This window comes from Canis aureus, chromosome 25, assembly GCF_053574225.1.
Source record: "Canis aureus isolate CA01 chromosome 25, VMU_Caureus_v.1.0, whole genome shotgun sequence".
NCBI lineage: Eukaryota > Metazoa > Chordata > Mammalia > Carnivora > Canidae > Canis > Canis aureus.
Window position 1 is genome coordinate 39,443,395 of NC_135635.1, and position 14,249 is coordinate 39,457,643.

The 14,249-nt window shown below is 51.3% G+C and overlaps 2 protein-coding genes and 1 long non-coding RNA gene across 11 annotated transcripts in view; 2 read left to right on the forward strand and 1 right to left on the reverse strand.

Moving 5' to 3' along the window:
* The window catches only part of ING4 (inhibitor of growth family member 4), a 7,619-nt gene extending 3,454 nt beyond the window's left edge, over nucleotides 1-4,165 (forward strand). For 2 of the 5 annotated variants that reach the window (XM_077871317.1, XM_077871321.1), the window contains exons 2-8: nucleotides 70-141; nucleotides 1,925-2,091; nucleotides 2,272-2,386; nucleotides 2,554-2,662; nucleotides 2,935-3,082; nucleotides 3,341-3,402; nucleotides 3,513-4,165. In XM_077871317.1, coding sequence (XP_077727443.1) covers nucleotides 70-141; nucleotides 1,925-2,091; nucleotides 2,272-2,386; nucleotides 2,554-2,662; nucleotides 2,935-3,082; nucleotides 3,341-3,402; nucleotides 3,513-3,552 — 713 coding nt within the window. In that variant the 3' untranslated portion in view covers nucleotides 3,553-4,165. The remainder of the gene's footprint in view (nucleotides 1-69; nucleotides 142-1,924; nucleotides 2,092-2,271; nucleotides 2,387-2,553; nucleotides 2,663-2,934; nucleotides 3,083-3,340; nucleotides 3,403-3,512) is intronic. The other 3 variants (XM_077871319.1, XM_077871320.1, XM_077871318.1) reach the window with 3 other exon arrangements.
* Nucleotides 1-5,145, reverse strand: part of LOC144297349 (uncharacterized) — a 21,216-nt gene extending 16,071 nt beyond the window's left edge. The window contains exon 1 of one of the 5 annotated variants that reach the window (XR_013364375.1): nucleotides 5,010-5,145. This is a non-coding gene — a long non-coding RNA (uncharacterized LOC144297349). Of the gene's footprint in view, nucleotides 1-1,788; nucleotides 2,438-4,997 lie in introns of those variants that run through there. The other 4 variants (XR_013364376.1, XR_013364378.1, XR_013364377.1 and 1 more) reach the window with 4 other exon arrangements.
* A 20-nt stretch (nucleotides 5,146-5,165) lies between these two features.
* On the forward strand, nucleotides 5,166-13,415 carry ACRBP (acrosin binding protein). The gene is made up of 10 exons (XM_077871310.1): nucleotides 5,166-5,323; nucleotides 5,625-5,843; nucleotides 6,025-6,119; nucleotides 6,767-6,884; nucleotides 7,511-7,976; nucleotides 8,472-8,604; nucleotides 10,900-11,079; nucleotides 11,201-11,368; nucleotides 12,466-12,549; nucleotides 13,074-13,415. Exons 1-10 carry the CDS (start codon nucleotides 5,281-5,283, stop codon nucleotides 13,194-13,196), a joined length of 1,629 nt encoding a protein of 542 aa, XP_077727436.1. The 5' UTR covers nucleotides 5,166-5,280; the 3' UTR covers nucleotides 13,197-13,415.
* Nucleotides 13,416-14,249: the final 834 nt, after the last annotated feature.

The window sequence follows — 14,249 nt, forward strand, 5'->3', positions numbered from 1 at the left end:
AATAAAATAAAATAAAATCAGCTATCAGGCCTATGAAGTGCCATGATTCTCAATTTTTCTTCTCCCTAGGTATCGAAAACCTTCCCTTCGAACTGCAGAGAAACTTTCAGCTCATGAGGGACCTGGACCAAAGAACAGAGGGTATGTATAGAGTAGGGATTTTGAGTGTATAATGAGATTGTACGATCACTTCTTTTTCTCTTTGATGTTACTGTATCATCTGGTCTGAACTGGGGAACTGTGGCTCCTCTTTTTTTACTCTCTTATATTCTTAAAAGGAGAACGGTGAAGATTTGCACTTCTAGATCAGCTTTTCCATAATAAGTAGAGTATTGTGATGATGCCTCAAGAATTCAAGGATGCTATGTTCTTTGTATCTGCGAGAGGAATTAAAAAAGAAGTCAACTCTAGAATCATTTCTATTCTCTATATTCAATATATCTATAGGAAGACTGGGATGTTTCTACCCCACTGGATTGTTAATGTTACTATAAAAAAAATTCAGTGTGGAAAAAAAAAAATTCAGTGTGGCTGTAGACCACAAGTCATGTTGGTAGAGAAGCTCTTAAGAAAGAAAGAGAGAAAAAAAAAAAAAAAGAAAGAAAGAAAGAGAGAAAGAAAAAACGAAGAAAAAGTAGCAATTAACAACAGGATCTCTACGCTGTATTCTTCAACCTTATAGAAGCACTAGATACCATCTGTGGCCTTCCTTGGATGTTGAGCAAATCTGGCTGCGTTGAGGCATTCACTTAGAGCCTAAGACTACACTACAGTGGTCAGATTGGTCTCTTCAGGGGCAAAGATATCATCTTTTGGAGCCGTCCCCCATACCTGCTAAAGGATATCTATATATAAGACCTATGTCTTATCTTCCGTCCTTATGTAGCCATGCTTAAGGATATGACAGGCTGGTGTTATAATACCTAAAGCTGTGATTTCAGCTACTCTGGGTAAGTTTACTCATGAAAAGGTGAACATCATGGAAAATCCTGGGTCTAGACCCCCGAGAACTGCCTGCTGAATGCTGAGAACCAGCTTGCTTCCTTTGTATAACACAGTCCCTACTCTTGAGTTCATGCATAGGAAGACCGGTTGGGAGATTATTGAACTACATGCATTTTCAGCTTCCTCCCAAGGCATCACATGAAACGGGACACAAATATAGTGTGTACACAGAGCCTTCTGGTTGTCTGTCATGGCACCTTGTTATAGTCATTCTTTTGCCTCTTTTCATCAACATTTTTTATGAGTCCTACCAAATAGGAGGCAGTAGACATCTACAGCCTCAGTGTCTGGGGACGTCGCCAGCCTTCCGCTATTAAAATGTTTGGAGCAACATCTAAGATGAACAAACAGGAAAAGAAAGTGATGGGAAATACAAGCAGGTTGCAGACGATGAGCAAAATAGGGTAGAAGAACTGTTACATAAATGAACTAGGGCCTAGTTTTAAACGATGAGTCACAGATGTACAGACCTGGAAGGCAGCAGCAGCAACAGATGACCCAGCCAGCTTTGCCGCACTCAGAGCTGCCACAGAATGTTTTTGAGACAAGAAATCAGGAAGCCTGTTAGACAAGACTCATGGTTCAAGAAGCAGCAAGCCCTGCGAAGAAGCATCCTCAGACATAACAAAAATAGCCTTCGGATTAGTGCAACGGGCAGAGACCCCCTCCGTGGTTTTCAGGAATTTTAGTTCCAACTCTGATAGCAATGTTTTCAGCACCTGGAGGCACCTCTAAAACAAATACTGTCAATGTGTTGCGTTTCTTGAGTAAGTGGCACAGTACCTGTGAACTCTCGGGGCGTTTTGGTTCGAAGGTTATGATGATGGTCAATGGCAAAGGTCCAAGAAACAAGAGGAAGAAGTGTGTTTCACCTAGCCACTCCGGGGCCTTTGTGACCAGGCCTCTGTCTCTGTTGTAGACCTGAAGGCTGAAATTGACAAGTTGGCCACTGAGTATATGAGTAGCGCCCGCAGCCTGAGCTCCGAGGAAAAATTGGCTCTTCTCAAACAGATCCAGGAAGCCTATGGCAAATGCAAGGAATTTGGTGACGACAAGGTGCAGCTTGCCATGCAGACCTATGAGATGGTATGGCCCTGTTCATGGCTCCCCACCTACCTCCTGTCTAATCCTCGGGGTCCTAGAACCCTCCTTCAGCTGTGTTGGGATCTGTTCTGGGTCTGGGAGAGACACAGAGTATGCCTTAGCCTTATTTTCTTTTTCTGGAACCAGCTGTGTACCTCTTTCTTTTCCTTCCTTTGCCCCTAGGTGGATAAACACATTCGGCGACTGGACACAGACCTGGCCCGTTTTGAGGCTGATTTAAAGGAGAAGCAGATTGAATCAAGTGACTATGACAGCTCGTCCAGCAAAGGCAAAAAGAGTGAGGAGGGGGGCGGGGCTTGAGAGGTGGGCCAGGACTCCAAGGGAGAAGCAGCTACTGCTCTTCAGCCCAGAGGGAGGGGCAGCAGCTTGGAAGGAGGGGGAAGCAGGAAGACTTAACCATATCTTTCTGTCTCCCTGCCTCCTGGCTTTCCCCCTCTTTCCTAGAAGGCCGGACTCAAAAGGAGAAGAAAGCTGCCCGTGCTCGTTCCAAAGGGAAAAACTCAGATGAAGAAGCTCCCAAAGCCACCCAAAAGAAGTTAAAGCTTGTGCGCACGTGAGTGTACAAGGGAGCATTTTGCCAAATTAGTTTTTCCCCTTGCCCTGCACCCTACCACACACACACACACAGACACACACACAGACACTGCACACATTGCCCCTTGCCACCCTCTCCGTCTTCTGTGCCAGCAACTTCTCCTTATCGTTGCAGTCTTTGCTGGATAGAGAAGAGAAGGCACAAATCACTTGCCCCACCAGGATGTCTTTCTACCACCTCTGTAGCTTCCCTTTTTGCAGATGACACGTTCTCTTCCTCTCGGCATGCAGAAGTCCTGAGTATGGGATGCCCTCAGTGACCTTTGGCAGTGTCCACCCCTCTGATGTGTTGGATATGCCTGTGGATCCCAACGAACCCACCTATTGCCTTTGTCACCAGGTCTCCTATGGAGAGATGATTGGCTGTGACAACCCTGATGTGAGAACCAACCGTTTTGCCTCCAGATGGGGTTCTGGGGGCCATGAGGGTGTGGGTACGAGAGGGGAAGAAATGCTTGAATAGCGGGACTCCAGAATAAGAGGAAGGTGGAGTTGGTTGACCTTGGGACCTCTTAAGATTTCTCCAAAGGGACGGAATATAGGAACTCTTCTAAGAATCTGTGGAGGACACTTCTTTTCTTTCCTCTGCTCCATCCGGGCCCCTGACTTCCGCTTCTTCCATCTTCCTCCTTTTCAGTGTTCCATTGAGTGGTTCCACTTTGCCTGTGTGGGGCTGACGACCAAGCCTCGGGGGAAGTGGTGAGTGAGAGAGTTGCGGCAGGCGCCGGGCTGCCCCTGAGCTGCATGGAGGAGGGCACTCCCTCTCACTCATGTTCTCCCTCCCGCCTCTCTATCGCGTCCCCCTCTAGGTTCTGCCCACGCTGCTCCCAGGAACGCAAGAAGAAATAGATAGGGACCTTGGATTCCCACGGTTTCTTCCACATCCCTGGACCCGGGCTAGTGGGGAGAGGAGAGCCTGTGCTGGGGCCTGGGGGCTCGGGGAGGGTGGATGGCACAACTGCTGTCATCTCTTCTCCTCCCCTCCTCTTGCTCCTGGTGCTGAGGCTGCACCCCAACCCTAGGAGGGAGGGGTGCCACAGCCGCTAACTGGCTGTGCTCTCATTCAGCCTGCCCCCCTCAGAGGGAAGCGGTCTTGCCCACTGTCCTTTTGCCTCCATGCTGAGGTTGGTGCTGTATTTCCAAGGGATGGTCCTCTTCACCCCCCCTCGCTCTGTATTAAGGACTAGGGCAGTAGCATGGGGGTGCTCCCCAGCCCTCCTGACTCCCTCCCCCTGTGGGGGGGTGGGCTACGGTGTGATAAACTCTCTTTGTTCTCTTCCCACTTTGTCCCTGGTAGGGGCTCTCCCACAGCATCTGGGCTGTGGCCTTAGTAGAAGGGCACCCCTTCCTCTGTGCCAAGAGGATTCATCCTGGCCTTGTGAATGGGAGAGGGGGCAAGGTGGAATGCACAGAACTCACGTGTAAAGGAATTTGAGTAGGTGAATAAAAGCTATACATGTTGGCCTGCTGTGTTTATTGTACAGACCATATTTTAGTACATGTGCTAAACTTTTATTTTTTTTTTTTTCATCCTCTGGGTTGGATTAGAGGTGGGAGGGTAACATGCCAGAAGTAGAATGAGACCTGGAACCAGACGTGGTACCTCTGCACCAGAATTCACAACTTCTCAACCTGGGAAGGATGGAGCCGGCTAGGGGATGGGCCTCAGACCAGGGGTTTCCAAAACGTTTAAGATCATGCATCTTTTCCCCATAAAACATCTTTCACTTAATTTCCAATAAACATGTATTTGTGTTTTCTGCATGTACTATCATACTATTAGCTTGATTTCTTATTTTTTTTTAATTTTTTATTTATTTATGATAGTCACACACACAGAGAGAGAGAGGCAGAGACACAGGCAGAGGGAGAAGCAGGCTCCATGCACCGGGAGCCCGACGTGGGATTCGATCCCAGGTCTCCAGGATCGTGCCCTGGGCCAAAGGCAGGCGCCAAACCGCTGCGCCACCCAGGGATCCCTGATTTCTTATTTTAAACACAAAACAAAAATATTTCTCTCCGAATTGGATGGATTGTCTTGCTCACCTCCTGCTTGGGAACCACTTCCTCACCTGAACCCTGCTTGTTTCCCCTTTGGGCTCATTTCTTACTGGAGGCTCCCTCTAGTACCCACCCAGGTAGGCCCTGACTTTGTTCCTCAGCTCCATCCCTGCCTGCCCCAGGACCCGGCCTACGTTCCCAAGGCCCCACTACCCGTGGGTTAGATTGTTTCTCCAGGCCCCGGTTTTGTCATCTGCAATGCAGGGATAAGAGTAACCCCTTTCTGGGAATACCTCTGGGAGTACCTTTCTGATACACAGAACACCGCAGGGCCTAGTCCATGGAAGGTACGGAGTCCGTGCCCTCTGATCCGCGAGAGGCGGGACCCCTACGCCCCGGGTTGGGGGGGGGGGTGAACCCTGAGCGCGCGTCAGTGCCCGAGGCCCCGCCCCGCCCTTTGTGACGTGGGGGCCGCACCTTCTCCCCCGAGGGCGACCCGCGCCCGCCGCCGGCTCCCTGGCTTGGCCCGTTAGAGGCCGCTTCCGTCCGGGAAACGCGGGCAGATCCACTGGGGCCATGAGGAAGCTAGCTGCGGGCTTCCTTCTCTCACTCCTCGAGGGTGAGCTGCCCCCGCCGACCGGAGCCGGCTCTGTCCCGGGGTTCAGCCTCCGCCTCCCAAAGCCCTTGCTGTGTGGTCCTGAACCACCTTCCTGGGTGGTCGCGTTGGGTTTGCTCCCTAGCTTCTGGGGTCAGACCTCAGCCTGTGTCCCCGGAGTGTGTCACTCCATCAGCCGAGGTCCCGGCATACGCCCCCAGCTGCTGCCTTCCACCGGCCCGCTTGCCAGTCGGTCAGTCCAGCGCCCCGAGCGGGTTTCGGGGTTTGGTCCATCCATCCATCCGTGTGTCTCCTGGCCCCGCAGTGCTGCTCCTACTTCCGACACCCGCCCCAGCCCAGGATTCAATTTCGGCCTCCACGCCAGGCAGCCCTCTGTCTTCCACCGAGTATGAACGCTTCTTCGCGCTGCTAACCCCAACCTGGAAAGCAGAGACTACCTGCCGTCTCCGTGCAACGCACGGCTGCCGGAACCCCACCCTCGTGCAGCTGGACCAGTATGAAAATCACGGCTTGGTGCCCGATGGTGAGGGCCAGACTAGGGGGGCGGGCCTGTGCTCGCCTGAGACCGGAGGGGATGACCTGCTCCTCACCCCGAAGCCAGAGTCTCCACTCTGCAGACCCGAGGAGCCCACCGGCCCCTCCCGGTCAGGGAGGGCGACGCCCCCTTGTCTGTGTTCACCTTCTCCACCCCTGCCCATTCTCAGGCGCTGTCTGCTCAGACCTCCCTTATGCCTCCTGGTTTGAATCCTTCTGCCAGTTTACTCAGTATCGTTGCTCCAACCACGTCTACTACGCCAAGGTGAGGCTCCAGACAAAGGTTGGATTCAGTGTCCCAGGACCAGGGGAGAGGTGGAAGGGGTGAGGAAATGAGGATGGGCTCCAGGAGGGCTGTCCTGAGATCCTCCCTCCCTGCCTGCCACTTGGCCAGTTGTTTACTGAGATTACATATGAGGTAGGCCCCAACTTTGCTCCTCCACTCCATCCCTGCCTGCCCCAGAACCCGGCCAATGTTCCCACCAAGGTGCCACCACCCCCTGGGTTAGATTGTCTCTCCAAGCCCTGGTTTTGTCATCTGCAATGCGGGGATAAGAGTAACCTGAGTCAGTCTCACCTTGGGCATTCAGACCTTCGGGAACAACCTTGTTACCACAAGAAAATCAGGGAAGAGGGAAGTGAAGGGGCAAAGGGACAAGCCCTCCTATTTCTTCTCTAACTCTCAAGTGATTTCAAGTCAAACACAAGAGTGAGGGCAGAAGTGTGGCCCAGAGTCTTATCTCACAAGGGAACCCTTTCTCAGGTCTAGAGGGTTCCACCAGGGACCATATCTCCTCATCCCTGCCCAGGAACTGTTAGAGAGGAGACATGCCAGAAAAGGACTGAGCCATGCACTGGAGTAAAAGTCTGCCCCATGGGAAAGGCATGCCCACTGTCCTTCTCTTCTTGCAGAGGGTCCGGTGCTCCCAGCCAGTCTCAATCCTCTCACCTAACACTCTCAAGGAGATTGATGCTTCCTCCGATGTCCCTCCCACCACGATGACCTCCCCCCTCTCATCTCACGTCACAGGTGAGACCCTCCCAGTACCTGGGAGGCTACCTGCAAGCTGTTGCACAAATCCCAGAGCCCAGGAGTTAAGGCACCAGTGTAGGGAGTGGGGAAGAATGTTGAGCAGGGTGGGGGGGTGGCTGGCAGCAGGCAGCTATTTACATAAGGCAGGAGACTGCTTTTTATGAATACAAGTTGGGGCTTCAGGGTATTTTTCTGACATTACTTCCAAGGCTAGGAAAAATTCACTTTTCCCAGCTCCCCAAAACATTCCTGCATCTGGAAGTCCTCTGGCTTAACATCTTCACTCCAGGAACGATCAGTTGCTAGCTATTCAGAATCTTGGGGGTTTCATAAGTGAGAGGGCCAACAGGTAGTATTTGAGGTGGGAATTAGGGCAGAGGAGCACATGTAAGGGAGGTGGAAAGAAGAACCACAATTGCTTTGGCAATTTTTCTTTTATTTTGATGGTCGTATTAATCTCCCATGCTTTTTTGTGCTTGACTGTGTGAATCAGTGTCTGGGCGGCTTTCCTGTGCCTTTGTGTTTCTGTGCATGTCCCTCTTGCTGCAGAGATGCTCAGGGAGCAGAAGCCTGACTGTTCCTTTCCATTTTCTTTCTCGATCCTTTCCCAAACCCTTGTGCAGCCACAGAACGACAGGCCTTCCAGCCGTGGCCTGAGAGGCTTAACAACAATGTGGAGGAACTGCTGCAATCGTCCTTGTCCCTGGGGGGCCAGGAGCAAGGTTCAGAGCGCAAGCAGGAACAAGGACAAGAGCACAAGCAAGAACAAGGGCAAGAACATAAGCAGGAGGAAGGGCAAGAGCAAGAAGAGCAAGAGGAGGAGCTGGAGGAGGAAAAGCAAGAGGAAGGACAGGGGGCAGAGGAGGGACTGGAGTCAATGGCAGGGCTGCAGACAGACCCAGAGCTCAAGTTCCAGTCAGAATTTGTGTCTTCCAACCCTTTCTCCTTCACTCCCCGGGTGCGGGAAGTGGAGTCCACGCCTATGATGATAGAGAACATCCAGGAGCTCATTCGATCAGCCCAGGAGATGGATGAAATGAATGATCTGTATGATGAAGAACCCGTCTGGAAAAAGCCAACCCGTGACAGGTACAGGCAGTCCTGACTCCCTTCCCGCCACCACCAGCCCTATCCCTGATGCTGCCTTTTATGGGAAGGAGAAGCTCCATTTCCCAGCTTTGGCTTCCCAGACCCACTCAGACCTGCTTGGGCTTCATGTGTGTCTAGCAACTGTCTGCCTCAGCTGTTCTGTCACCATCGCTGGCTTAAGCACTGTCCTAGATGCTCATTCTCTGTGTGATGTAGTGGCAAAGAGCCCTATACCTGCAGCCACCAGTCTTGGTTTCTGCTCTTGTCTCTGTCTCAGATTAGCATTGCAACTTTGGGGAAGATTACTTCCCCTTTCTGGACCTCAGTTCCTCATTTGTAAAAGGAGGCAGTTGGTTTGGAGGCCTCTAAAGCCCCATCAGCATGCTGAATGTGTGTGACCAAATCCAGACACCAAGGGGAGGGGCAAAGAGTGGATGTGGCTTTCTGTCCCAGCCCTCTGGCCCATCCTCACCAGCCAGTGCTGTCTTCTTGCAGCCTCCTGCAGATGCCCCACGTAGAGGCTTTGCTGGTGCTGTGCTATTCGATTGTGGAGAACACCTGCACCATAACCCCCACAGCCAAGGCCTGGCAGTACGTGGAGGAGGAGATCCTTGGTTTTGGGAAGCCGGTACGACTGCAATGCTGTTTAATGGATACATGCTCAGTGATAGCTATCCTTTGGGCCTGGCGCTATACTGGGACTTGAGAGTGTGGGGAAAGGCTGGTCTCTCCAATGAGTGAGAATCCCTTCTTTGGAAGGACATCTCCAGTTCACCTTAAAGGAAGAAGGCTCAAGACCTAGTCTGGAACCCATTCCAGTCCAGAGTTCATTCTTCACTTTTCTAAGCTGTTAGGCTTGAGCTATCTCCTGATCTAGTTCACCATCTTCAATACTTAGCATTGCCTTAGATGCAGTGATCCTTTCCAAAGGGGTCACAGAACCCATTCCAACAATCTGTAGAGAGATCCTAGTCTCAATATGCCCTCAGCACCCAGTGAGTCCTATTCCCAGGAAGGTATTCTATAGGTTTCCAGATAAGACAAGTTAGCAAATATGTGTTAAGAGTGAACATGCCATCCATTCATCCATTTGCTCAACAAATAATTGATTTTTTTTAGTACAGCATACCAACTCTGTGCTAGGTACTTGAGATGTTGGTGATGAGTAAAATCTTCTTAGAGTCTGGTAGGAGAGACAGATGAGGAGACAGAAGAGTATGATGGGTAATTGCAGCCATGGATAAGTACAAAGTCTAGAGGCAGCAGATGCGGGACCCTATGGTCCACATTTGGGAAGGAACAGAGACCTGAAAATAAAAGAAGTTAAGCAGGCAAAAGAAGGGGCTTGGTGGACATACCTGCTAGAGGGAATAGTAGGGGACCCAGAATGAACATACTGCTCCTGGCCTTAAGGGGTCCAAGAGCCATGAAGGATTCAATAGCATTGTAAAAGAAGTGTGTGGTAGGCATTGGAGAGAGATTCTTTTTTAAGATTTTATTTGTTGAAAAAAATTTTATTTGTTAATTGATGAGAGACACAGAGAGGCAGAGACATAGGCAGAGGGAGAAGCAGGCTTCCTGCAGGAAGCCCAATATGGGACTTGATCCTGGGACTCTGGGATCACGCCCTGAGCCAAAGGCAAACACTCAACCGCTGAGCCACCGAGGCATCCCAAGGGTTTGTTTTGTTTGTTTTGTTTTGAGATTTTATTTATTTGGGAGAGAGAAAGCATGAATGTGGGAGGGTGTGAGTGGGGAACAGAGGGGGGACCAGAGGGAGAGGGAGAAGCAGACTCCCTGCTCAGCAGGAAGCCCAACATGGGGCTTGATCCAGGACCCTGGGATCATGACCTGAGCCAAAGGCAGATGCCTAACTGACTGAGCCGCCCAGATGCCCCTGAGACTTTTTTTTTTCCCCTAGTGTAGCAAGTTCAGGAGTCATGGAGAGCTCCCTGGATATCTGGTTTTGGTTAAGGGAACAGTCAGAAGCCCATTTTACTGGGAGCAGGGTGGCAGGAGATGGAGAGATAGGAAGGATCACAAGGTGAAAAATCTCAATCAGCTGTCTGAAGTATTTGTATTTAACTTGGTAGGAAAAGCTAATCCAATAACGATTTTGAGTCAGGGACATGATGATGATCTCTTACATGTGAGGAATAAACAGGTGACATAGAGATTTCATGTGCTGTGACCAAGGGGGAGGATGGTGTGGACTGGACTTGCTGGTTAGCAAGACGCACCCGAGAATGCTGAGGAGGCCCAGTCAGGGCACGGACCCCAGCTAGGAGATGGGTAACTCCACTCTGAAGAACATCTTCCGAGGACTTGGAGGTTTTAGACTTGGGTTCTTGAGTAGAGTGTAGGTTTGGGGGTTAGCTGGGAGAGAGCTCCACCGTCATCAGGCTCCTGTTCTGAGTGGATTACTCAGCCTCAACTGAGCCCCGTTTCCTCATCAGTCAAATGGAGATGTTTCTAGTGCCTAGGCTAGTACAGGGCTCTGGTGAAGGCTAGCTGGACTGCGAGCATTTGTGGCCGTGGTGCCTAGCACTGTGTCGACTCTGTAAATACTAGTATTATCATTAACAGAGTGAGAGAAAGGGACTGGCATGAGTCCTTGTCAGAGTCTAAGGACGTACGTCTGTCAGATACTTGGCGATGAGGATTTGGAGCTCAGGAAAGAGATTGGAACTGATGATAAAGATTTGGGTGTGGCCCACAGGAAAGTGAAGGTTAGCCGGGAGTAGGCACATCATTGAAGAAGAGGGTGAAGAGTTAGAGCACTGAGCAAAGGTCCTGGAGGAGCCTTTGGGGAGGGGGCGGGGAGGAAAGCCGGAGAAGCCTTGGGAGGAGCCTTAACACAAAGACTTTCTGCAGGGGCTCAAAGTGTTTCAGCCTCATTCTATCAACCACACTCCTGCCCCAGGTCTGTGATAGCCTTGGGCGGCGACACTCAGCCACCTGTGACCTCTGTGACTTCTGCTCCCTGAAGCTGGAACAGTGCCACTCAGAGGCCATCCTGCAGCGGCAGCTGTGTGACAGCTCCCACAAAACACCCTTCATCAGCCCCTTGCTCATAGCCCAGAGCATGTCCATCGGTACCCAGGTACCTAGCCGGGCAGCCTGCAGTGGGGAGGCCTGAGGCTCCAGGCAGGACTGGACAGTGGGAAGGGAGGTCTGTAGGGGGGAAAGGGGCGTGCACCTCTCCCCCGTCCCTTGTGCCACAGGTAGGGACCCCAACATCAGGCCGCTTCTACGGGCTGGATATGTATGGCGGACTCCGCATGGACTTCTGGTGTGCCCGACTAGCCACCAAGGGCTGTGAAGATGTTCGAGTGTCCGGCTGGCTCCAGACAGAATTCCTTAGCTTCCAGGATGGGGATTTCCCCACCAAGGTTGGAGCCTTTCCCCAAAGCTCAACCCCGCCCCAGTTATTCCAGTTCCTTCCAATTCCTTGCTCCAGTAGCCCTAGGATGTACGGGGGGGCTAGGGAACTGGCCCTCATTGAGCCCTCCTGCTTCTTTCCAACAGACACCCTGCCACCCCCTCTCAAAGAAAAGAGCAGGATTGTGTTGGTCAAAGGAGGAGGAATCAGAGGGGCAGAGGGGTGGGAGAGCCAGGGACTGGGAGGCAGGAGACCAAGGTTCTGATCCCTGCTCTGCCTGTTACCTGCTGTGGGGCTTCTGTCAAGTCACTTCCCACACTGGCCCAAAGTGAGACTCACCTCTCAACTGATGACTAGGTAATGCCTGAGGTGTCACTGACCTGTGACCCAGTGCTGGCCTGCTTCAGTCTGGCAGGGCTCCTTGCCCTATGGTTCCAGGCCTTCCCCTGCTCAGCGGGATCGACTTTGCTCCCTCTCTGCCCAAAGTTACCTCCCTTCTGGAGCTACCAGTTGTTCACTAATAGCCAGATCCCTCTTTTCTGTGGTTTAACAGGAAAAAATCAAGGCCAGGAAAAGCCAGGACAGCTTAAAGGGCTGGTAGGGCCCCTGCCTAGCTCTTATCCCCGGGCCCCTAGACCTGAAAAGGGTCTCAGAGGTCATCCCTCCCTCTCCCCTGGATTTATAGATGGGGAGGCAAGATCCACAGAGGGAAGTGGTGCACCCAAGGTCACACATTAGAGATTCTTCTACCGTCTCCCTCACTTAACCATCACTAGAAGACTCCCTGAGATTGGGCCATTAATTGGGCCCCCTTCCCCATTCCCTCTTCCTTGGCTACTTTCCCAGCAAGCTGACCAGCAAGGCAGCCACTTCATTCTCTGGCTCCTGGCGTCTTTTCAGCACCAAGCTGTGACTGAGGGTGGGGCAAGAAAAGCAGAGGCGACAGAGGCCTATTCCTCAGAGAGGGGGCACCCCAGGTGTGGAAGGGCTGGGTCTCAAGGGCTCTGCCCCTGGCCCTGGTTCTGCCATCATGGGCTCTCTGGAGGATGGGTGTCTTAGAAGGCTTCTGATATCTCCCCACCTCCCAATTCCTGGATCCTGGCTTAGATTTGTGACACAGACTATGTACAGTATCCAAACTACTGTGCCTTCAAAAGCCAACAGTGCCTGATGAGAAGCCGGGACCGGAAGGTGAGCCCCTCACCCTGCCCCCTCCTCCTCCTCCCTTTGGTCACCACAGGGGGTCTACTGGGGTGAGAACGAGTTCCCAAATTGTATCTCTGGGCAGAAGCTTCCACCAAAGCCTCCTCTCCCACTCCTCCTGTCTTGGAGTAAGTGAGGCCCTCCCAGGCAGGGACAAAGGGGAGTCTAGGAGGCATGCTACAAATAAGAGGCACCACAGCAAGACTCCCTAGCTGGGTTAGGCATTGGATATTGAAGTGTCCTTCTTGCCTCTTACTCTTACTCACCCAATAGTCTAGAATAAGTTACTTCCTCTTCCATCCTCAGCCTCCTCACTTCTTGAAAGAGAGATTGGGCTACTTGGCGTCTCTTGCAGCCTTAAAAACCTACATCTGTTTCCTCCTTCCTTCTACTGCCCTGTGCCCATCCCTGCTCATCTCTGGTTCTTGCGGGACTTCTGACACTTCCCTTCTGCCACACCTTTGCCTCTTGGGCTCTGTGATGCAGACTCCGTGTCCCCAACCCCTGTGTAGGTGTCCCGTATGAGATGTCTGCAGAATGAGACTTACAGTGTCTTAAGCCAGGCCAAAAGCGAGGACCTTGTACTTCGATGGAGCCAGGAATTCAGCACCTTGACTCTAGGCCAAGCTGGATGAACTCAGGTCCATGCTACCTCCACCCCAGCCCTACCTTCCCACATTCTCCATTGCCTTTAGACCCCATCTGTCAGTTTGCTTTCCTGGCTGCCACTTGTGGGTCTCTCACCTTGCCCTGACTCACATTTGCCTTGGGTTGGGGCAGCAGTCCCAGAGAGGTCCATGATGGGCACTCCACTCGCCTTAAAGGATGTCTTTACATAAAGTGTTTATTTTCAATCTGTGTGGCCTACTTTGGTGATGATTCCATCCTCAGCACTGCCATCCTACCCCATGGGAATCAACACTTCAACCCCTGGGATTTATGGATCCATCTGAAGATGAAAGAACCTCATGAATTGTACTCAAGGAAGTAGACACCTGCCAGGAAAATACCTAAGGAATCAGGAAGTTGGATTGAAGGATGCCATGGCTGGGGTCTTAGGGATTGTGTGGGTCATGAGGGTGTGTGTCTTCATTTCTAAAGCCTATGCCCTCAGACAGGTATAAGATTGTCCCTCAGGAGGATCAAGGCTGGAATGTGACTGAGATTATGTCCTAGGGGGAACAACCCCAGGAAAGTAGGGCAAAACTTACACTTTATCAGGAGGGAGGGGAAACCTGGGACCCAGAGCTCAGGAAACCCTTGATTTAACATCCAGTGATGGGCCAGATGATCTGAAGGTTGAGGTGGTCCTATCTTGACAACATACATTCAGGTCTGCCTCCAGCATTGGCCTTTAATAACTTGGGAGCTCCAGAAATGTGTTCTAGGACACATATATTTGGGAAACTGTAGTCTCTCCTTCTACAGGTTCATGGTGATTAACAGCATTAAAAAAAAACCTGTTTATTATGGAAAAATTCAAACATGCACAAAAATAGAATAGTATGATGCACCCCATGCACCGTTCACCCAGCTTCAATTATGAACACACGGTCAATCTTCTAATGGCAGGGTAAACGCTCTGAGAAACCCTGTCATAGAGAAACCTGTTCAGCCTAGTGTTTCTCAGACTTACTTGACCACAATATCCTTTTTCCTCTATGCTCAAAAACTTTAAGTTGCTTTTG